The 23,762-nt window shown below is 45.9% G+C and overlaps 1 protein-coding gene across 1 annotated transcript in view; it reads right to left on the bottom strand.

Annotated features, from left to right (window-relative positions):
- The window catches only part of LOC122922917 (fibrocystin-like), a gene marked incomplete at its 3' end in the record, with an annotated part of 234,407 nt that overhangs the window by 147,615 nt on the left and 63,030 nt on the right, over positions 1 to 23,762 (bottom strand). The window contains exons 10-14 of the mRNA XM_044273686.1: positions 21,685 to 21,784; positions 18,210 to 18,344; positions 12,407 to 12,542; positions 11,299 to 11,548; positions 9,224 to 9,401 (exon numbers count right to left, since the gene is read on the bottom strand). Of these exons, the coding sequence (XP_044129621.1) occupies positions 9,224 to 9,401; positions 11,299 to 11,548; positions 12,407 to 12,542; positions 18,210 to 18,344; positions 21,685 to 21,784 (799 nt within the window). The remainder of the gene's footprint in view (positions 1 to 9,223; positions 9,402 to 11,298; positions 11,549 to 12,406; positions 12,543 to 18,209; positions 18,345 to 21,684; positions 21,785 to 23,762) is intronic.

The following is a 23,762-nucleotide window of genomic DNA, read 5'->3' as shown; positions in this document are numbered from 1 at the left end:
GATATTTAGTGTCCGTCAAAGCACATTTTTTGTTCTGGGTTGAAGTACAATTCCCAATTTAGCAATTTCATAATTTAGTGGTTTCTGCTATATCAGAGCTATTTGAAATCTATCCCTAAAAGGGTATATAATATTGAAGGTGCACATAGGGTCATTCAGAATAACTTCACACACACGCTTCTGTGCATTTCCAAGTCTAATTCTGTCACTAAATCCATACCGGTGACCCAGCGCCTAAATACTAGGCCTCAAATTTAAATCCCTCTAAATCTCTCGTTACCCACCGCTGTACTGTTGTTGCTGGGCAAGATATTTAGTGTCTGTCAAAGCACATTTTTGTTCTGGGTTGAAGTACAATTCCCAATTTAGCAATTTCATAATTTAGTGGTTTCTGCTATATCAGAGCTATTTGAAATCTATCCCTAAAAGGGTATATAATATTGAAGGTGCACATAGGGTCATTCAGAATAACTTCACACACACCCGCTACTGTGTATTTCCAAGTCTAATTCTGTCACTAAACCCATACCTGTCACCCAGCGCCTAAATACTAGGCCTCAAATTTAAATCCCTCTAAATCTCTCGTTACCGTTGTCCTGTTGTAGCTGGGAAAGTTATTTAGTGCCCGTCAAAGCACATTTTTTGTTCTGGGTTGAAGTACAATTCCCAATTTAGCAATTTCATAATTTAGTGGTTCCTGCTATATCAGAGCTATTTGAAATCTATCCCAAAAAGGGTATATAATATTCAAGGTGCACATAGGGTCATTCAGAATAACTTCACACACACGCTTCTGTGCATTTCCAAGTCTAATTCTGTCACTAAATCCATACCGGTCACCCAGCGCCTAAATACTAGGCCTCAAATTTATATCCCGCTGAATTTGAATACAATACATTGGGCCAAATAATATATTTGTTGTGGTGAACCATAACAATGAGAAAAACATCTAGTAAGGGACGCGGACGTGGACATGGTCGTGGTGGTGTTAGTGGACCCTCTGGTGCTGGGAGAGGACGTGGCCGTTCTGCCACATCCACACGTCCTAGTGTACCAACTACCTCAGGTCCCAGTAGCCGCCAGAATTTACAGCGATATATGGTGGGGCCCAATGCCGTTCTAAGGATGGTAAGGCCTGAGCAGGTACAGGCATTAGTCAATTGGGTGGCCGACAGTGGATCCAGCACGTTCACATTATCTCCCACCCAGTCTTCTGCAGAAAGCGCACAGATGGCGCCTGAAAACCAACCCCATCAGTCTGTCACATCACCCCCATGCATACCAGGGAAACTGTCTCAGCCTCAAGTTATGCAGCAGTCTCTTATGCTGTTTGAAGACTCCGCTGGCAGGGTTTCCCAAGGGCATCCACCTAGCCCTTCCCCAGCGGTGAAAGACATAGAATGCACTGACGCACAACCACTTATGTTTCCTGATGATGAGGACATGGGAATACCACCTCAGCATGTCTCTGATGATGACGAAACACAGGTGCCAACTGCTGCGTCTTTCTGCAGTGTGCAGACTGAACAGGAGGTCAGGGATCAAGACTGGGTGGAAGACGATGCAGGGGACGATGAGGTCCTAGACCCCACATGGAATGAAGGTCGTGCCACTGACTTTCACAGTTCGGAGGAAGAGGCAGTGGTGAGACCGAGCCAACAGCGTAGCAAAAGAGGGAGCAGTGGGCAAAAGCAGAACACCCGCCGCCAAGAGACTCCGCCTGCTACTGACCGCCGCCATCTGGGACCGAGCACCCCAAAGGCAGCTTCAAGGAGTTCCCTGGCATGGCACTTCTTCAAACAATGTGCTGACGACAAGACCCGAGTGGTTTGCACGCTGTGCCATCAGAGCCTGAAGCGAGGCATTAACGTTCTGAACCTGAGCACAACCTGCATGACCAGGCACCTGCATGCAAAGCATGAACTGCAGTGGAGTAAACACCTTAAAACCAAGGAAGTCACTCAGGCTCCCCCTGCTACCTCTTCTGCTGCTGCCGCCTCGGCCTATTCTGCTGCTGCCGCCTCGGCCTCTTCCTCCGCCTCTGGAGGAACGTTGGCACCTGCCGCCCAGCAAACAGGGGATGTACCACCAACACCACCACCACCACCTCCGTCACCAAGCGTCTCAACCATGTCACACGCCAGCGTTCAGCTCTCCATCTCACAAACATTTGATAGAAAGCGTAAATTCCCACCTAGCCACCCTCGATCCCTGGCCCTGAATGCCAGCATTTCTAAACTACTGGCCTATGAAATGCTGTCATTTAGGCTGGTGGACACAGACAGCTTCAAACAGCTCATGTCGCTTGCTGTCCCACAGTATGTTGTTCCCAGCCGCCACTACTTCTCCAAGAGAGCCGTGCCTTCCCTGCACAACCAAGTATCCCATAAAATCAAGTGTGCACTGCGCAACGCCATCTGTGGCAAGGTCCACCTAACCACAGATACGTGGACCAGTAAGCACGGCCAGGGACGCTATATCTCCCTAACTGCACACTGGGTAAATGTAGTGGCAGCTGGGCCCCAGGCGGAGAGCTGTTTGGCGCACGTCCTTCCGCCGCCAAGGATCGCAGGGCAACATTCTTTGCCTCCTGTTGCCACCTCCTCCTTCTCGGCTTCCTCCTCCTCTTCTTCCACCTGCTCATCCAGTCAGCCACACACCTTCACCACCAACTTCAGCACAGCCCGGGGTAAACGTCAGCAGGCCATTCTGAAACTCATATGTTTGGGGGACAGGCCCCACACCGCACAGGAGTTGTGGCGGGGTATAGAACAACAGACCGACGAGTGGTTGCTGCCGGTGAGCCTCAAGCCCGGCCTGGTGGTGTGTGATAATGGGCGAAATCTCGTTGCAGCTCTGGGACTAGCCAATTTGACGCACATCCCTTGCTTGGCGCATGTGCTGAATTTGGTGGTGCAGAAGTTCATTCACAACTACCCCGACATGTCAGAGCTGCTGCATAAAGTGCGGGCCGTCTGTTCGCGCTTCCGGCGTTCACATCCTGCTGCTGCTCGCCTGTCTGAGCTACAGCGTAACTTCGGCCTTCCCGCTCACCGCCTCATATGCGACGTGCCCACCAGGTGGAACTCCACCTTGCACATGCTGGACAGACTGTGCGAGCAGCAGCAGGCCATAGTGGAGTTTCAGCTGCAGCACGCACGGGTCAGTCGCACTACAGAACAGCACCACTTCACCACCAATGACTGGGCCTCCATGCGAGACCTGTGTGCCCTGTTGCGCTGTTTCGAGTACTCCACCAACATGGCCAGTGGCGATGACACCGTTATCAGCGTTACAATACCACTTCTATGTCTCCTTGAGAAAACACTTAGGGCGATGATGGAAGAGGAGGTGGCCCAGGAGGAGGAGGAGGAGGAGGAGGAGGAAGAGGGGTCATTTTTAGCACTTTCTGGCCAGTCTCTTCGAAGTGACTCAGAGGGAGGTTTTTGGCAACAGCAGAGGCCAGGTACAAATGTGGCCAGCCAGGGCCCACTACTGGAGGACGAGGAGGACGAGGATGAGGAGGAGGTGGAGGAGGATGAGGATGAAGCATGGTCACAGCGGGGTGGCACCCAACGCAGCTCGGGTCCATCACTGGTGCGTGGCTGGGGGGAAAGGCAGGACGATGACGATACGCCTCCCACAGAGGATAGCTTGTCCTTACCCCTGGGCAGCCTGGCACACATGAGCGACTACATGCTGCAGTGCCTGCGCAACGACAGCAGAGTTGCCCACATTTTAACCTGTGCGGACTACTGGGTTGCCACCCTGCTGGATCCACGCTACAAAGACAATGTGCCCACCTTACTTCCTGCACTGGAGCGTGATAGGAAGATGCGCGAGTACAAGCGCACGTTGGTAGACGCGCTACTGAGAGCATTCCCAAATGTCACAGGGGAACAAGTGGAAGCCCAAGGCCAAGGCAGAGGAGGAGCAAGAGGTCGCCAAGGCAGCTGTGTCACGGCCAGCTCCTCTGAGGGCAGGGTTAGCATGGCAGAGATGTGGAAAACTTTTGTCAACACGCCACAGCTAACTGCACCACCACCTGATACGCAACGTGTTAGCAGGAGGCAACATTTCACTAACATGGTGGAACAGTACGTGTGCACACCCCTCCACGTACTGACTGATGGTTCGGCCCCATTCAACTTCTGGGTCTCTAAATTGTCCACTAGGCCAGAGCTAGCCTTTTATGCCTTGGAGGTGCTGGCCTGCCCGGCAGCCAGCGTTTTGTCTGAACGTGTATTCAGCACGGCAGGGGGCGTCATTACAGACAAACGCAGCCGCCTGTCTACAGCCAATGTGGACAAGCTGACGTTCATAAAAATGAACCAGGCATGGATCCCACAGGACCTGTCCGTCCCTTGTCCAGATTAGACATTAACTACCTCCCCATAACCATATATTATTGGACTCCAGGGCACTTCCTCATTCAATCCTATTTTTATTTTCATTTTACCATTATATTGCGAGGCTACCCAAAGTTGAATGAACCTCTCCTCTGCCTGTGTGCTAGGCCTAAATATATGCCAATGGACTGTTGCAGTGGTGGCTGACGTGAAGCCTCATTCTCTGCTATGACATGCAGACTGATTCTCTGCTGTCATGAAGCCAGATTGTCTGTTACGGGACCTCTCTGCTCTGCCTGTGTGCTAGGCCTAAATATATGCCAATGGACTGTTGCAGTGGTGGGTGACGTGAAGCCTCATTCTCTGCTATGACATGCAGACTGATTCTCTGCTGACATGAAGCCAGATTGTCTGTTACGGGACCTCTCTGCTCTGCCTGTGTGCTAGGCCTAAATATATGCCAATGGACTGTTGCAGTGGTGGGTGACGTGAAGCCTCATTCTCTGCTATGACATGCAGACTGATTCTCTGCTGACATGAAGCCAGATCCTCTTTTACGGGAGCTCTCTCCTCTGCCTGGGTGCTGGGCCTAAATTTATGACAATGGACTGTTGCAGTGGTGGCTGACGTGAAGCCTGATTCTCTGCTATGACATGCAGACTGATTCTCTGCTGTCATGAAGCCAGATTGTCTGTTACGGGACCTCTCTGCTCTGCCTGTGTGCTAGGCCTAAATATATGCCAATGGACTGTTGCAGTGGTGGGTGACGTGAAGCCTGATTCTCTGCTATGATATGAAGACTGATTCTCTGCTGACATGAAGCCAGATTCTCTGTTACGGGACCTTTCTCCTCTGCCTGGGTTCTGGGCCTAAATTTATGAAAATTGACTCTTCCAGTGGTGGGTGACGTGAAGCCTGATTCTCTGCTATGATATGAAGACTGATTCTCTGCTGACATGAAGCCAGATTCTCTGTTACGGGACCTCTCTCCTCTGCCTGGGTGCTGGGCCTAAATTTATGACAATGGACTGTTGCAGTGGTGGCTGACGTGAAGCCTGATTCTCTGCTATGACATGCAGACTGATTCTCTGCTGTCATGAAGCCAGATTGTCTGTTACGGGACCTCTCTGCTCTGCCTGTGTGCTAGGCCTAAATATATGCCAATGGACTGTTGCAGTGGTGGGTGACGTGAAGCCTGATTCTCTGCTATGATATGAAGACTGATTCTCTGCTGACATGAAGCCAGATTGTCTGTTACGGGACCTTTCTCCTCTGCCTGGGTTCTGGGCCTAAATTTATGAAAATTGACTCTTACAGTGGTGGGTGACGTGAAGCCTGATTCTCTGCTATGATATGAAGACTGATTCTCTGCTGACATGAAGCCAGATTGTCTGTTACGGGACCTCTCTCCTCTGCCTGGGTGCTGGGCCTAAATTTATGACAATGGACTGTTGCAGTGGTGGCTGACGTGAAGCCTGATTCTCTGCTATGACATGCAGACTGATTCTCTGCTGACATGAAGCCAGATCCTCTGTTACGGGACCTCTCTCCTCTGCCTGTGTGTGTGCTGGGCCTAAATATATGCCAATGGACTGTTGCAGTGGTGGGTGACGTGAAGCCTGATTCTCTGCTATGATATGAAGACTGATTCTCTGCTGACATGAAGCCAGATTCTCTGTTACGGGACCTCTCTCCTCTGCCTGGGTGCTGGGCCTAAATTTATGACAATGGACTGTTGCAGTGGTGGCTGACGTGAAGCCTGATTCTCTGCTATGACATGCAGACTGATTCTCTGCTGTCATGAAGCCAGATTGTCTGTTACGGGACCTCTCTGCTCTGCCTGTGTGCTAGGCCTAAATATATGCCAATGGACTGTTGCAGTGGTGGGTGACGTGAAGCCTGATTCTCTGCTATGATATGAAGACTGATTCTCTGCTGACATGAAGCCAGATTGTCTGTTACGGGACCTTTCTCCTCTGCCTGGGTTCTGGGCCTAAATTTATGAAAATTGACTCTTACAGTGGTGGGTGACGTGAAGCCTGATTCTCTGCTATGATATGAAGACTGATTCTCTGCTGACATGAAGCCAGATTGTCTGTTACGGGACCTCTCTCCTCTGCCTGGGTGCTGGGCCTAAATTTATGACAATGGACTGTTGCAGTGGTGGCTGACGTGAAGCCTGATTCTCTGCTATGACATGCAGACTGATTCTCTGCTGACATGAAGCCAGATCCTCTGTTACGGGACCTCTCTCCTCTGCCTGTGTGTGTGCTGGGCCTAAATATATGCCAATGGACTGTTGCAGTGGTGGCTGACGTGAAGCCTCATTCTCTGCTATGACATGCAGACTAATTCTCTGCTGACATGAAGACAGATTCTCTGTTACGGGACCTCCCTCCTCTGCCTGGGTGCTGGGCCTAAATATATGCCAATGGACTGTTGCAGTGGTGGCTGACGTGAAGCCTCATTCTCTGCTATGACATGCAGACTGATTCTCTGCTGACATGAAGCCAGATTCTCTGTTACGGGACCTCTCTCCTCTGCCTGTGTGTGTGCTGGGCCTAAATATATGCCAATGGACTGTTGCAGTGGTGGCTGACGTGAAGCCTCATTCTCTGCTATGACATGCAGACTAATTCTCTGCTGACATGAAGACAGATTCTCTGTTACGGGACCTCCCTCCTCTGCCTGGGTGCTGGGCCTAAATATATGCCAATGGACTGTTGCAGTGGTGGCTGACGTGAAGCCTCATTCTCTGCTATGACATGCAGACTGATTCTCTGCTGACATGAAGCCAGATTGTCTGTTACGGGACCTCTCTCCTCTGCCTGGGTGCTGGGCCTAAATATATGCCAATGGACTGTTGCAGTGGTGGCTGACGTGAAGCCTCATTCTCTGCTATGACATGCAGACTAATTCTCTGCTGACATGAAGACAGATTCTCTGTTACGGGACCTCTCTCCTCTGCCTGGGTGCCGGGGCCTAAATATCTGAGAATGGACTGTTCCAGTGGTGGGTGACGGGAAGCCAGATTCTCTGCTATGGAACCTCTCTCCAATTGATTTTGGTTAATTTTTATTTATTTAATTTTTATTTTAATTCATTTCCCTATCCACATTTGTTTGCAGGGGATTTACCTACATGTTGCTGCCTTTTGCAGCCCTCTAGCTCTTTCCTGGGCTGTTTTACAGCCTTTTTAGTGCCGAAAAGTTCGGGTCCCCATTGACTTCAATGGGGTTCGGGTTCGGGACGAAGTTCGGATCGGGTTCGGATCCCGAACCCGAACATTTCCGGGATGTTCGGCCGAACTTCTCGAACCCGAACATCCAGGTGTTCGCTCAACTCTAGTACTCACTATTCTGCTGGTGGAGTCACTGTGTACATTACATTACTTATCCTGTACTGATCCTGAGTTACATCCTGTATTATAATCCAGAGCTGCACTCACTATTCTGCTGGTGCAGTCACTGTGTACATACATTACATTACTTATCCTGTACTGATCCTGGTTACATCCTGTATTATACTCCAGAGCTGCACTCACTATTCTGCTGGTGGCGTCACTGTGTACATACATTACATTACTTATCCTGAACTGATCCTGAGTTACATCCTGTATTATACTCCAGAGCTGCACTCACTATTCTGCTGGTGCAGTCACTGTGTACATGCATTACATTACTTATCCTGTACTGATCCTGAGTTACATCCTGTATTATACTCCAGAGCTAGACTCACTATTCTGCTGGTGCAGTCACTGTGTACATACATTACATTACTTAGGCTACTTTCACACTTGCGCTTGATCGGATCCGTTCTGAACGGATCCGATCATATTAATGCAGACGGAGGCTCCGTTCAGTACGGATCCGTCTGCATTATTTTAGCATATAACAGCTAAGTGTGAAAATAGCCTCGTACGGATCCGTTCAGACTTTCAATGTAAAGTCAATGGGGGACGGATCCGCTTGAAGATTGAGCCATATGGTGACATCTTCAAGCGGATCCGTTCCCATTGACTTACATTGTAAGTCTGGACGGATCCGCTCGCCTCCGCACGGCCAGGCGGACAGCCTGAACGCTGCAAGCATCGTTCAGCTGTCCGCCTGTCCGTGCGGAGGCGAGCGGAGCGGAGGCTGAACGCCGCCAGACTGATGCAGTCTGAGCAGATCCGCTCCATTCAGACTGCATCAGGGCTGGACGGAGGCGTTCGGGTCCGCTCGTGAGCCCCTTCAAACGGAGCTCACGAGCGGACCGACGAACGCTAGTGTGAAAGTAGCCTTATCCTGTACTGTTCCTGAGTTACATCCTGCATTATGCTCCAGAGCTGCACTCACTATTCTGCTGGTGCAGTCACTGTGTACATGCATTACTTACCCTGTACTGATCTTGAGCTATATCCTGTATTATAATCCAGAGCTGCACTCACTATTCTGCTGGTGCAGTCACTGTGTACATATATTACAGTGCTGATCCTGAGTTAAACCTGTATTATACTCCAGAGCTGCAAATGCAATTCTTTATTTTTCAGAGGGGGGTTCTCCCAACATCTCCTGTTCGTCACTGTTTGCACAGAGCTTGTTTTGTTTATTACGTTCGGAACAAAGAAGTGCAGAATGAACTGAAAAAACTAACTGACCTTGTGCATTACAAGTACTTAGCTAAACTGTTAGGGCCCTGACTGTTGGCAAGCTTGTTGATTGTTTACAATATCAACTAGCAGAACTGTCAATGCAGCTCTGGAGTATAATATATTATATTAAGCTCAGTCCAGGATAAGTTATACCGTATAATGTATTACAAAGTGACTGAATAGATTAAAAAAGAGGATATAAAATGTAGAATGCAAAAAGAAGGCTCACTCATATACTTACCTGTAAGGTGGTCTTAACATAGGGATCATGGAATATGATGGTGTATGTGTCCTTATCCAGCAGCAGGGCCTGCCAGCCATACAGGTTGGATAATGTGTCTTCAACATAGTTCACCGTACTCGTCTGGTTCCTGCTGTTTTGGATTGTGATGTTGTAGCTGACATTGGGGGCTCGTTCACTAAAACAGATCAACATAAAGTCGCTTGTCATGGTGCTTTAGGGGTTAAAAAACAGGACTGAACTTTTTCTAAACCCCAGTCATCAGGAGGGAAACTGGCAACCACAACCAAACTCCCACATGGGCGCAGCTTCTAGTGGAGGACTATGAACATTGAGTCCTCCTACCCTTTTCTACTCCCTGGTCTTCTCTTCTAGAGGGCAATGAAGCTCATATCTGGTGGTGGAGCTTTGGGGGAAGTGCCAAGGTGGAAGCCAAAGTGCAAAGTACCTTACTGGTCCTTGCAGGACATTTAGACTCAGAGGGTTAGGAAACAGGGCTGGATAAAAATTTGTGGTAGCCATCAGGTCAAAGACTTTGTAAGGGCTCCCATTCCATGTTTGACACCTGGACCACACCTGACCCCCTAAATCATAGCTACAGTCCCCAAAGACATTGCTATGGGAAGAGGCAAAGCATTTGACAGGGAAATTAAAGGGTCTGCCAATTAACATTATGACTCTAGTCCCAAGATGCTAGGTCCTAACCATTACAAGAAGGATCTTTTTTTTTTTTTCTCTATGGGACACCTTCTCTTCTGTTGATGTGCTTGGCTGAGTTGATATGTCACCTCTACAAATTATACACTATCTCACAAGATTTAACTGGAGCAGTATAGTAGCTGATGTTATAAAGCTGATGTCGATCCAATGTGTCTACTGAACAGATTTGACTTGGGGCTACTACTAGGTGCGTTATTTAGGTGGCCCCACTGGTCTTCACCCTTTAACCCCTATACAGGCTTCTGGACTCCACTGTAGGGGAACCACCAGGCTGCTACCTCTCGGAGTATCTCTGTTCAGTAGACAGCTGACACGGGAGCAATGAGGGCGTCAGGCAAAACCTTAGTCAGGGCCAAGCCGAAACTCAGGCTGATGGTCAGGAAAGGCAGCTCAGAGCCTGTACGGAGATTGACAAGGGTCAATTCTGGAGTCAGGCAGAACACCGTATATAGGGGAGCAAAACAAGACAAGTAGCAAATCTTTGCAGGAGACTAGAGAATGAGAACCTATTGCTCAGGCACCCTCCCAGAGGGGAAGGTGCCTTAAATACCCTAGGGAGGTCTAGGTCTACCACAGTGCACCCTATGGGCAAAATAAAGTGCTTTAGCAGGAAGTAGGCCACAACCTGCATAGAGTGGATGGAGCTGCACCACTCCGGTGGACCCAGAGACGGATGCTGACAGAGGAACGGGTGAACAATTCAGCGGCCTTGCCCACTAGGATGGGAGGAGTGACGGCGGACATTGGCCACAGCCATAAAAGTAATTATACCCTTTTTCAAAATAAGGCAGGAAAAATGTCCGCCATCGATCCGTGTAGACTGCAGCGACACTGAGACAGGTATGTGAGCATATGGGGGACACAGTGTGATTACATTTATGCGTCTTTGAAGTGTAGGATTAGGGGATTTGGTCTGGGGGTTTAGCATTTACACAGCAATTTGTAGTGTGGGCTGGGACTCCATGTTATTTCTTTTAATTGCTGTCCTGTTTCGTGTTTATTTGGGTGATTTTCAGCCGCCGTTCTCCGGTTATAGATTTATTTTACGCGTGTATACGTGTATTACTGGATTATATAAGGCCTGATGTTTTGTTTTACTGCGCAGTAATGGTGGAAATAACTGGCCCAGTATAATCCTGCTCTCTCCGGCAGCAGGCGCGTTTACTGGGAGGTAAGGTGACTTTTACGAGTTGAATTTTGCGAGGTGACTTCGAAAAGTTAGTCTGGAAGTTCTGACCTCCTGTCGCACGCTGTTCCTGTTTCATTGACTATTTAATGCAGGAACTTTGAAGTCTTAGCTGTGCCATAAAAAAAGTCAGCCTCCATCTTTATGTGGGGCTTCTGTCACTACTTACAGGGCGATGGACATGCGGTGAAATGTAATGGCTGCTTGGCACACACGGCCGGATGCGCCGCCACTGTTATAATCTGCAGCCCAGCAGGAGGAGTCCGGGAGTATACCAGTGTCGACCAGCAGGTGGCTCCCTTCTGACCCTGAGATGGTGCCGTCGATGTCTTTTATCAGGGAGCAGTGAGGATGTGGAAAAAACACCTTCTTGGGCGAGTTTACAAACTTCAGCTTTTGTGTTTTTACCGTGAAGCCACCTAGAATAAAGGAAAGTACATGTAAGAGGTGAATAATATAAAAAGAAATGAATTGCTTTAAGTATGGAATTCAACAAATGAGTAAGTGAACCCTTCCTCTTTACTTAAGCAGACGAAGGGGAGATGCAGGGCAGAGAGGATGGGAGTGGTGGTTATGGTAGTACTTACAGATCACAGTGGTAGTCCTCACTTTGGCACTTTCTAGGCTGTGCACTGTGACTGGACGGCACACCCTTTCTTCCCTTAGGGGAACACCCTGATGTTTAGGACTCCTACGTGGTGGTAGTTGGGGTGCCCTTGATGGCAAACAGTTTGGGTGAGTGCAAGGCAGGAGTGCAAAGGTCGATGGATGAAGAATGTTGGAGTCCGTCTCAAAGTGTGACAGATGCAGAAGGCAATACGCCTTTCCAGAGCAGCAAAGTCTCAATGCCATAAACGAGCAGTACCTTGCTGACGGAATCTTGCATGGCCTGGATGGTTCTGGATCTTCTATAGGCATCTGATCCCTTTCTTTCAGGGGTTTCTGATAATAGAGTTGCACTCTTTGGCAGCTGTAGTCTCAGAGACTGAGGTTCTCTGGCCTTGGGCCTCTCACACACACATCCTTCCTGTAGCTCTGCTCAGTGTCGACTCCTCACTAACTTGCCTGGGGATGGCCCTGGCCCATCACCCTGACAACCTAATCCAGTTTGCCAATATTAACCCTATATTGACCCATACATAGCAATTTGGGATACACAGCGCATTGAAAGATATGTGATTTAACAACATATCACCACATTTAACTTGAACACATATAATTCATTATTTTAGCAGTAAATAACCCTTTGCAGTCATCCTCTGGGGCACTGCACTTACCTTGACCCATAATGCATCCTGAGCAGGTTCTGATGGCACTGCACTCCTGCAGATCAAAGTTTATAAATGTTGTGTTGGTGATCACTGCCTGAAATCGCCTCGGAGTAACTATACCAGAAGTCATGCAGCTGCTCTCCTGTGAAAGAAAGACGCATATCAAGTAGTATCACGACTTCTAAGGCTAAAAGTCTGCTTCCTCTGTTTGCCAATGCCACTGTTATATCCGCCACTAGAGGAAGGTCACTGCTTTAAGAGTTAAGCAGTTCCCACTGAGTTCCATATTGACGGTACAAATTAATGTGCTTTTAGCTCCCCCTAGTGGAGGCTTCAGATAACCTGAATTAGATCATTTATGCAATGTGATATAGTGAGATGGAGATCTAGTAGAAGTGAAGTGGTTATTGAGCTTCAGTATGTGCAGAACGATTTTTTCAGTAGGTTTATCTGCAGATACAGTAGAAAACCACAGATAACACAAGGTTAGATCACCATGACAAACTAAGCTCTGCCACATATGCAGCAGGAACCCCAAGGCATTGGTCAGAGCCATGAACTAAAGGGACAATTCAATGTTTGTCACTATTCAGCAGCCTCTAGTCCCTCTTTCCCTCCTTGCCAGATCTCTGTGCAGATGCAAAGGGGCACCTTATTGGGTGTCATATGCAAAGCCTGTAACAGGGCGCCCACTTTTGCTGTGCCACTTATAATACTGGTGTCTTCTGATGTGGCAGAGGGGCCCTTGTGTCCTCTCAAGCACCAGCGTTCGGGTGTTACTTATGCACTTCTTTTAACTACTTCCACTTTTTGATTCTTTTTTTCTTTTTAACCAACTGGCGTGAAGGAACTTATTCCCGGCAGCATTCTACTTTTTGAACATTAAGGGGGTTGTCCAAGATTCTGATATTGATGACCTATCCTTAGGACAAGCCATCAACTTCAGATCTAGTGAATGGGTGCTGAGCTGCTTTTTACCTGGCACGGGCACCACACAGCGCCTGGCACCGTCTGCTTTCGCCTCCGTACACTGTGCTATTTCCCATGGTCGCAACTCAGTGGTGTTACTGGGTGTTGGGTCACACCAATCTGATTCAGATGACCTATACTAAGTCCTAGAAAACCCCTTCTGACACCCAAAATTAAAAAAGTTATCCAGGATTATAAAAAAAAAAGAAGCTATATTTTTCCAAGAAACAGCACAACACGTGTCCATGGTTGTGTCTGGTATCGCAGAAATTATGTATCCGAGTTGCAATACCGTATAGAACAAGTGTGGCGCTGTTTTTGGAGAAAAACTAATCTTGGACAATCCTGGTAACATATATTTATATCATTTACTAAAATATCAGTTTTTCGAAGGACTCTCCTGCCAAATGTGCCTCAACAGGGTTATGCAAACAAGCACCCGGTGGTTTCCTGGGAATTGTAACAGCTTCAATCATGCGAATTGCAATCAACATCTTTCCTCTTGTTAACTATGATGAACAAATTATGTTGACTGAAACGTGAGTCACCAGTATTTAATGTCAGAGATTTCTTGTACAAGTCATTCTAGCTGAGAAAGCCGAGAACCAAGCTTAAAAAAGAGGCGAGATTTATTTTCTGCCACTTACAAAGCTGTTCTAACACCTCTCCTGAGACAATTTAATCACACAATAGCTTCAGTAAGGGAATTTGCAATCAATATTCTACCTCCTTGAGGTCACTGACATTGTTTTGGTTATGATAAAAACAGATTATGGTGACTGACGAGCGAGTCACCAGTATTTAATGTCAGAGGTTTCTTGTACAAGTCATTCTAGCTGAGAAAGCCAGTTGGATGACGATCGAAAATGAGAAACCAAGCTTGATTAGAGGTGAGATTTATTGTCTGCCACTTACAAAGCGGTTCTAACACCTCTCTTGGTGCAATTTAATCACGCAATAGCTTCAGTCAGGCAATTTGCATTCAATATTCTACCTCCTTGGGGTCAACTGACCTTGTTTTAGTTTGGATAAAACATATTATGTGGACTGACGCGTGAGTCACCAGTATTTAATGTCAGAGATTTCTTGTACAATTCATTCTAATAGAGAAAGCCACTCTAGTTGCTGTGATGTATTACTACCGATGCATCATGCATGATGGGGAATGTTTCCATGCTGCAAAACTGGAGAAAGGGAATCAATTAGCAACCTCTGACAAAAATCTATAAAAACTTTTAAACCTTTCCCATGAACATCTGATAATCCAGAACATGGGATAATCCAGCACCCATCAGACTCTTCTGACTGAATTAAAGGAATCTTACTGTAGAAAATAAGAGCCGAACATAACATTTCACATCTGTTGCAGGCATCTACCAGCTAATTGGCTAATTTAATTTGTAGCAATTATTGGTAGTTTTTTTTCCATTTCAGATATTTATCTTAAAATAAGTCATGTTACCTCAGCGGAAGAAATCAGGAACGTGAATGTCACTGCTACCTAATTGATGCAAAGTAGACATCCTTATTAATGGGCGCGTTACATAAATTAAGATGCAAATTATGTCACGGGGGATGTTATTATGAGATAACAAAGATAATAACAATTATAATTGAACCCCTGGCAAAACTCGCAGCAAAATGTCTCATTTCCCTAAGGTGTGGGACGTGCTCCGAGAAGTGAGCTGCTAAATTCGCAAGGAATATTAACTGCTAGATCTGCAGGTTAAGGTCTATTCTGGGTTTCCTTTTGCTACACACGACCATTCGCTGAACAATGGCAAAACCAGCCCTGGGCCTCTCCGTGCATACGGAACCTCTCCGAAGTACAGTGACCTAGAAAAGCAGGTAACGAGCAGCAGAAAGACTAAAAATACCCTGGGTAACGGCAGTTCGCTGAAATGCACTACATGTATAAATGATGAGTGTAGAGAGCAATAGTCCTTCAGGAATATAGGAGGAGCAAATGCCACAGGGGGCCTCCATGGGCCCTATTCATGGTTCAGGTTGACCACTTGACTTTGAATTACATACTCCATGAAAGATGGTGATGTCATGAAACCCAAAGCCATCCACTAGCCAGGAATTTAAAGGGATTGTCCATGCTTATCTTAGAAGGCTTAACTGCAGTACAAGGAAATGTTCTACAATATTTCAAAAATATTTTGTGTTGACGTCTGTGAATGGAACCATTCAGGACTAGTAGAAAGTCAAAACTACTACACACCAGGGAAAGAGACGTCAAATTTTAGGTATTGGACTACTGAACAGGCACAGAGGCAGCAAACAGCAGCGACTAGAGAAACAAGTCAATTAGGACTCAATTGTCAAGAAGAGAGACCGTGGAACCAGACTTCTGGACAGCAGGGATAGAAAGATCTACAAAACACCAAGAACAGGAGTATCAAACCACTGGCCACCAAGGACTTGGGAACATACTGTACCATAAGGAAATTCAGCCCCTAGTCACAAAACTTATGACCATTGACCAACCAAAAGACCAGTTACATAGGCACTGAACATCTGGAACCTAGGCATTAAGGAACCCAAATAGTGAGCATTGAGGCGACCCTCTGATTCGAGAAAAAATCATTCACATTAACTGTGGAATGAACAGAGCACTTAACTACCTCCGTTTCAACTTTTTAGCCTGCTGATCTGCCAATTCCTGGTCTCTTCTTCTGCCATCCAAGATGGCCACCCCACTGTCTAGACTGCCTGATGCACACTGTGCGCTTGGGAGCTCAAGACACTTCCTGCTGCACTGGATTGGCCAGCATTGCTCACGTGGAGAGTGCTGGCCAATCCAAGAGTTGGGCTGGAGAAGTAGGAAGGGTCTTGGGCTACTCATGCACAGTGTCCATCAGAGTGTGTCTTAGAGACTGTGCAACCACCTTAGATGGCAGAAGTGGAGCCCAAGGATTAGCAGAGCTGCAACTTAAAAAGATAAAAAGGAGGTCACCATGTAAGTGTTCTGTTTGTTTTCTAGTTAATGTGACCTTTTTTTGGGAGGGTTGCTTTAAGTATTTAGTTTTGAAACCACTAGACACCAGGGGCAGGAGAACAAACCCCTAGCTAACTAGGACTAAGGAACCAATATACAGTAATGAGGAATAAACAAAAAATATAGGACACTTAGGATTTGATCACTAAACCTCAAAACTCACAAGGCATAAATTACCAAATTGCTGGTAACTAGAAATTGGAGAACCAAACTACTGAACACCAGGGAAAGGGGTATCAAACTACAATACTGAACACCAATTATTTATCACTAACACCAAGCACTGACAGACACCAAACCACAGGACAGCAGGGACAGGAGCACAAAACACTAGATATCAGGGACAGGGTCAACAAACAACAGTAACTAAAAAAACAAACCACCGGACACCAGGGCAGGGGAACAAACACTAGATTTCAGGGATAGGGAAACTAAAACGCCAATGAATAGGTAAATAAAGTACAGGACACCAGGGGCAGGGGCACAAAGCACTAAATATCAGGGACAGGGTCAACAAACTCTAGTAACTAGAGAGACAAACCACAAGATACCAGGGAAAGGAGAATAAAGCATGAGATAATAGGGACAGAACCAACAAACCCCAGTGATCATGAATACAAACCACAAGACACCATGGACAGAAGCACAAAGCACTAGATATCGGGGATAGGGGAACAAAACACCAGTGACTAGGGGAAAAACACAAGAAACCAGAGACAGGATCACAAACCACTAAATAACCAGATTATATAAAAACACAGGACACAAAGGCCAGGAGAACAAACCACTATATATCAGGAACAGGGCCATCAAACACCTATTGACTGGAAAACAAACTACAGGACACCAGGGACAGGTACACAGACCACTAGATATCAGGGATAGGGATTCAAAACACCGGTGGCTAGGGAAAAAATGCAGGACATCAGGGAACTAGAGTACAAAACACTAGCTATCAGGGACACCAAACACCATTGACTAGTGAAACAAGCCCCCAGTACACCAGGACTCTGAACACCCAAAGCACCCATACCAGGGGCAGCGGCACCAAACCTCTGATAACCAGAACTTGAGTACTTGCTCAAGTCCGGAACCAAAAACACTGGGTATCAAGTAGAGGGGCACCAGACTATGGAATCAAGGGACTTGACTCCAAAACACTGGACACTTAGTGGAGGTGAACCAGAGTACTGGACACAAGAAACCAAAACCCTGGAACAGAGACACCAAGTCATCCCAATTCCTCTTGACCTCGTATTCCTCCCACTGTCTTCTTGGCCCATAGATTGGGAGTAGAACATAATTTTTTCTTAACAAAATTTATAATTTACAGTAATTGTAGTTATAATAAATACTTATCAAGCAACTTTCCCAAGTTACAGCCCCACGTACAGAAGCTATAATAGACCCACAGCTCCCACCCTATAGAGAAGCTCCATTAGCGGCACATCGTGTGTTCAGCTCACTATGATTATTCCCAAGACTTTGTATATTGTACTAATCCCCAGAGAATGGGAAATAATGAAATACAGTTGAAGCCATCACCTATATGCTCCAGGACACAAAACACAGTGTTATTATTAGTCGAGCCCCATAATATACCAATTTTTTGGCCGTTATTAAACATGCTCAAGGATTGAGACATGAGTTAAAGGGAAACCAGAAATTTTACCTTCATAAAATTTGTTTCCAGAGCTTAAAGCTATAGTTAGTAATTTCCCCTCTCCCACCGCCGATATGACAAGCTTGTATCGGAATGGCTGGCCATATAGGAGCTGTCAAAAGGTTATTTATGCCTGCTAACTCCGAATGAAAAGATTAAATTTCATTACTTACCTCCCCATCAAAATGGCCAAGCAATAAACTACCAGAAACTTCAGGATTCCCGGAGCTTTCGCTGATATTAATCCCAAATTCTTGGCAAGAAAAGATCTTAAAGTCTTTAAAAGAAACATTTCCGCATCTTGTGATCTAAACACCAAAAGAAAATCTACCGTTAAAGAGTTGTCGCCACTTTTAAAATTTGCGGATACCCTGAAATCCACTCTGTCGTACAGCTCTACCTGTGTAAGTCAATGATGAACCAGGAGGAACATGAGCGTGAGCAATGGTGGACGTTGTGCCCTTTAGTATATGGTGCCAGAATAACCCCCTGCCTACATCTGGCTGTATTATGGGTGATCCTAACAACCCGTACAGTTAGTATAGCAACCCACAGGGGAGAAGAGGACAGGTGGAGTATTAGTGGCTAAGATGGTGGTGCTACTGCTCACAATTTGCAGTGGCAATCTTCATCCTGGAGCTCCCTAGGGTGCACCCTTTATTCCCTTGGGACACTCCCTTGCATTGGGCCTCCTGCCCGGTGGTAGTTTGGGTGCCGTTGATGGTGATCAGTTGGCAGGTTGGATGGCAGGAGTAGGATGCAGGGTCACGGTGTTGATGTAGCAATGAACAGGCCCGTTGGTTGCAATAAATACAAGTCTCTTTACTGAGCTGATGATGAGAGTTGCAGTACAGATAGTAGCAATAGCCCAATTCAGAAGTATTCCACGGGTGGCATTTCCCCAGTGGCCATATATAGGTAGCAACAATGATGGTAGCTGTAGTACTCCCAGTCTCTCTCTCTCTGAGGCGTGCTATCTTGTTCTTATTAACCCTTTCTGCAGTTTCTGAGCTGAGGGTTTTAAGACCCGGTATGGCCAATCCGTGTTAAAGTGTGGTGGGTGTATGAGCAAAATGATCAATATTCCTCCTCGCAGCAGCAAAGTTCCTTGTCATAGACAAGCTGTACCTCACTGACGTTATCCCGCATGGCCTTGATGTGGTGTTCAACTTTCTAAGAAGGCTTGTCAGGAGTGTTCTGGTGTTTCCTAGGCAGGTGAAGCCTCAGAGATAAGTGTTCTCTAAGCTGGGGGCCTTGTCTGCAGAGACTCTTTGTCTCTTTTACATCCTTCCTGCAGCTCTCCTCAGACTAGATTTACTAACCAGAGGTGGACCTTGGTCCATCACTCCAGCAACCTAACCCGTAAATAAATATTAACCATGTAACTCCCTATACATTTGCCATTGAGTTTTCATGGTGCATAATACAATAACTGCTTTGTTCAAAGATCACAGTATTTAACTTGGTAACTTGAATTAAAAGGGTTTTCTGAGATTTTATAAATACTGAGGACCTATCCTCTGTATATTATCAGCATCTGATCAGTGGGGGTCTGACAACTTAGACCCCCGGCTGTTTGAGAAGGCACCAGCACTCCTGCACTCCCCAAGCACAGCGCCATTAGTTGTATAGTGTCTGTGCTTGGCATCGCACTCAGACTCATTCTCTTCTATGGGGCTAAGCTGCACCCAAGCCATGTGACCGGTGAATGTGTCATCACTCAGCCTGGGGACAGCTGGGAGAAGGCTGCGACGCTACTGTGAGCACCGGTGCCTTCTCAAAGAGCTAATCAGCAGGCTATGTACAACGTTGGAGGCAATTTTTGTTTATGATTGCATTTTACAAATTTTGGGCTAAAAAACACATTTTCAATTGGCCTTTATTAAAAATATTGAGCTGTTCTGTCACGAAGGGTTAAATGTTTTTCTAACTTGTTGACTGGTACTTTCAATTTCACTTTGTGCCAGTCATCTAATAAACCTTATCTTTAATTTACTAAGAGGTAATAAACACTTATCTAAGCCACATTCTTATCCGTGAGATAAGAACTGAGCTCTAGTCAGAGAGCAGAGATAAGGAGGCCATCAGCTCCTAGTCTGACGGAAAAGACAGAAACTCCAAAGGGTCCTTCTAGAGCATCTCAGCTCTGTACAGAAAAAAGGATGCCATATTTTTAATAAAGACCAATTGAAAAAATAAGTACAACGCAATAATATTTTTTTTAAAACTGCCCCCAGAGGTGTACATACAACCCTTTAACTCTTTTAACAGTAATTACTGAAAAAATATTTGCAGTGCCCACTGGGGTACTACATTGGCAGTTCTGTTGGGACTTGGTAGCATTCAGGGGCAGTGTCATAGAAAATAGTAGGACGCACTAGGACCCCTCAACCACAACTATTTTTAGATATATAAAAGCTAAAAACCACCATGTAATGCCTAATAATACCTCCATATGGTGTTCAAATAATACAACCATGTCCTGCCTTCGTAATACTGCCAATCTTCACCCAAACCACCCAGCCATTCAGTGCTGAAATAAAGCTAGTAATGAGTGTCCAGATAATGCAGCCATAAAATACCTAATAATTCAAGTACATGTAGACAGTACCCAAATTATACTACCAAATATTGCCCAAACATTACTACCAATCAGAGCTCAAATCTGGTTTTCAGTGTCCATATGACACCCGCACTATATTTCATATTGTTTGGAGGTGTTGGTCTAAGTTGGCTTTTTGCACTAGTACTTCAACATCCTACTTCTAAGGGCGAATTCGCATCCGCTTTATGGAATTCCGTTACAGTGATCCGTTATTACAGAGTTATAACGGAATATAGCAGAATTTTAGGATGGAATGCAAAACGGAAGCCTTTAAGAGGCAGTTTTTCTCCGACCTAGGGGGACACACAACGGTTCCGTTTTTTTTCCCATTATCAAGGACGGGAAAAATTGTCCTGTCGACTGGACTTGTATGCCAGTGCATGGAAAATATATTAAAAAAAAGGAAGCTAAATTAGGAAATGAATAGCTATAAATCATAACTATATGCAGTTTCTGTCCTGCTGCACTGGCTGTGTATGTGTCAGTCTACACTGCAGTTCTAGCATTCCATTCCTGAACCATAAGGCTCAGGATAAACATCACTATAGCTCTCGCCAGGGATGAAAAACAAGTTGCGGGAAAAACAAAAAATAAAGCAAATATAACGAATAAAATCTTAGTAATAAACCATGTGATGCTCGCGGTAAGAAGCTCTTCATACCGGGCTATTTTGGTGTCTTCTCCAGGCTCTACTAATCTTTCCTAATGCCGGTCTGAACTGCGGCCAATCATTCTTTTGTTTAAACTGCAAGCGTAGCTAGAAATGAGAATTAGGAGCATTTAACCAGATTGTTTGCTACACTAAAGTATGTTAATCTTCCCCATTTAGGAGAGATGCCATTTCCCTAATTTCTTTGTGCGATTTCCCGAAGACACGTTTCTTGCTTCTTCTTCTCTTTTTTATATCTGCCAATTTGTGAAGGAGGTTTGGAGATTTGCAGTAAACATTAGCGCCCGGTGGAGCCTGTGCCAGGCAGTCACACTAAAGCATGGCCTAATTACCAGCTCCTTACAGGCGGGAGGGGGGGCTGCTCTTACTATACCTGAGCTCCTCCGCGGCTCCTCCAGGCTGAAAAGTCTTGGAACGTGGTCAGGTTGTCCTGGCCGGACGGATGATAGTCGGGGTGCAGGCGAAAGCCTGATCTGTGAGATAGAACAGACAAGGGGGGGGGGTGCCTTTAAATAATATTGGGTCACAAGGCTCAATATAAGGTGCCTGGTGCCAGGGTTGGACTGAGGAACCTCAATCCCACCAGGACAGGTGGTGGCATTCAGCCCGCTTCCCCCAATCTACACTACTCGTCGAAGACATGATAATGGTCTGTAAAGTGCGGATCCACAAAATACAGATATTGTCCGGGTTGCATCCGCATTTTGCAGCCCAGAATAGGACATGTTCTATATTTTTGCAGAACGGACATATGGACACATGGATCATCCATGTGCTTTCTGCATCCGTATGTCCGTTCTGAAAAAAGATTTGGACCGCGGACCTATTGAAGTCATGGACATGGTTGTGTGCATGGGGCCTAAGGGTCACTAATTTGGGGGCACAAGGTAGCAGAAGCAACGTATGGAAGCAATTTGGTGAGGTCACATATGGCGCGATTTAGGTCTTTATTCTTGTAGGCATTGTACGGTACTATATATAACAGAATGGTATGGCACTATTGTAGGTGGACTGTATGGCACTATTTATGGGGGGAATATATGGCACCATCTTTGTGGGCAGTCATACATGACAATGTTTTGAGAGCCTGTATGGCACTTTTCATAGGGGCAATGCATGGCACTATTTATGAGGACACTATGGTATTATTTTGGAGGCACTGCCATATATCATGGCAAATATATTATAATATTTTTGTTCAGGCACTGTATATAATATTATTTTTGGTAGACCATATTTGGGGGAAACGATACTAATTTTGTGGGCAGTCACATGTAAAAATGTTTTGGGGGCCTGTATGGCACTATTTCTACTGATATTTTTGAGGCACTGTCTTGCAGTATTTCTTGGGAAATGTACAGTACTGCTTTTTTTCTGAGACAGTGTATTACACTATTTAGGAGGGCAATGTATGGCACTGTTTGTAGAGACAAAGTATGGCGCTACACAATTGGGATAATGTATAGCACTATTTCTGGGCGGGAATTTATGGAACTTAAAGGAGACAGGACATGGCAGTATTTCTAAGGATGACAGCATTGTGTGGTACTATTTTGGGAGACTGTATGATGCTATTTCTGTGGGCAAACATATGGAAGTTATATATAGCTATATTTTTGAAGGACTATGTGGCACTATATCTGGGCACAATATACGCCATCCTTTCTAGGACCAATGTATAGCTCTATTTGAGAGGCATTATATAGTATTATTATTTTTATTTAAGCATTGTAGGGCACTATTTTCTAGGAACAAAGTATGGCCCTATTTTTGGGGGGATGGTTTAGCATTATATCTGGGGGGAAAATGTGGAACTATTTATGAGGATATGGCACTATTTCGGAGGCAATGTCTCACAATATTTCGGGGACAATGTATTACACTATTTAAGAGGGCATTGTATGGTATTGTTTCTAGGGCAGTATTTTGCACTATTTCTAGGGGTATTGTACTGTATGGCGTTATTTCTAAGGGCACTGTATGTCCCTACTCACTATGACTGTGAGGGGTTAAAAGTGAGGGAGCTCCTATATGATGTCCATGTGCCTTAATAGGTTAGGGATTGTGATGGTGAGATAACCCCTTTAATATTTTTTTAAAATTTTACTAGTTTATTTCCATTAACATTTGCTCTAATTCATTGAAGCAATAAAAGGGGTTGTCCAGAATTAGAAAAACATGGCTGCTTTCTTCCAAAAACAGCACCACACCTATCCATGGGTTGTGTTTGGTGTTACTGCTCAGCTCCATTGAGGTCAATGAGGCTGAGCTGCAATACCACACAGAACCTGTGAACCAGGAGTGCACCACCAATGAGGCCTGGTGAGGCGATAGGCAGCACCAGCTAGGGGCAAAAGGGGGGCAGCAGAAGGGCCATGGGCAATGAGCACTTTCATTGTGGCAAAGGGGTTAGGTTAAGAAATTGGCATTGGGATGGCACTGTTCCAGTTT

Source organism: Bufo gargarizans, unplaced genomic scaffold (assembly GCF_014858855.1).
Source record: "Bufo gargarizans isolate SCDJY-AF-19 unplaced genomic scaffold, ASM1485885v1 original_scaffold_1056_pilon, whole genome shotgun sequence".
Lineage (NCBI taxonomy): Eukaryota > Metazoa > Chordata > Amphibia > Anura > Bufonidae > Bufo > Bufo gargarizans.
This window is presented reverse-complemented; position numbering and strand designations above follow the sequence as displayed.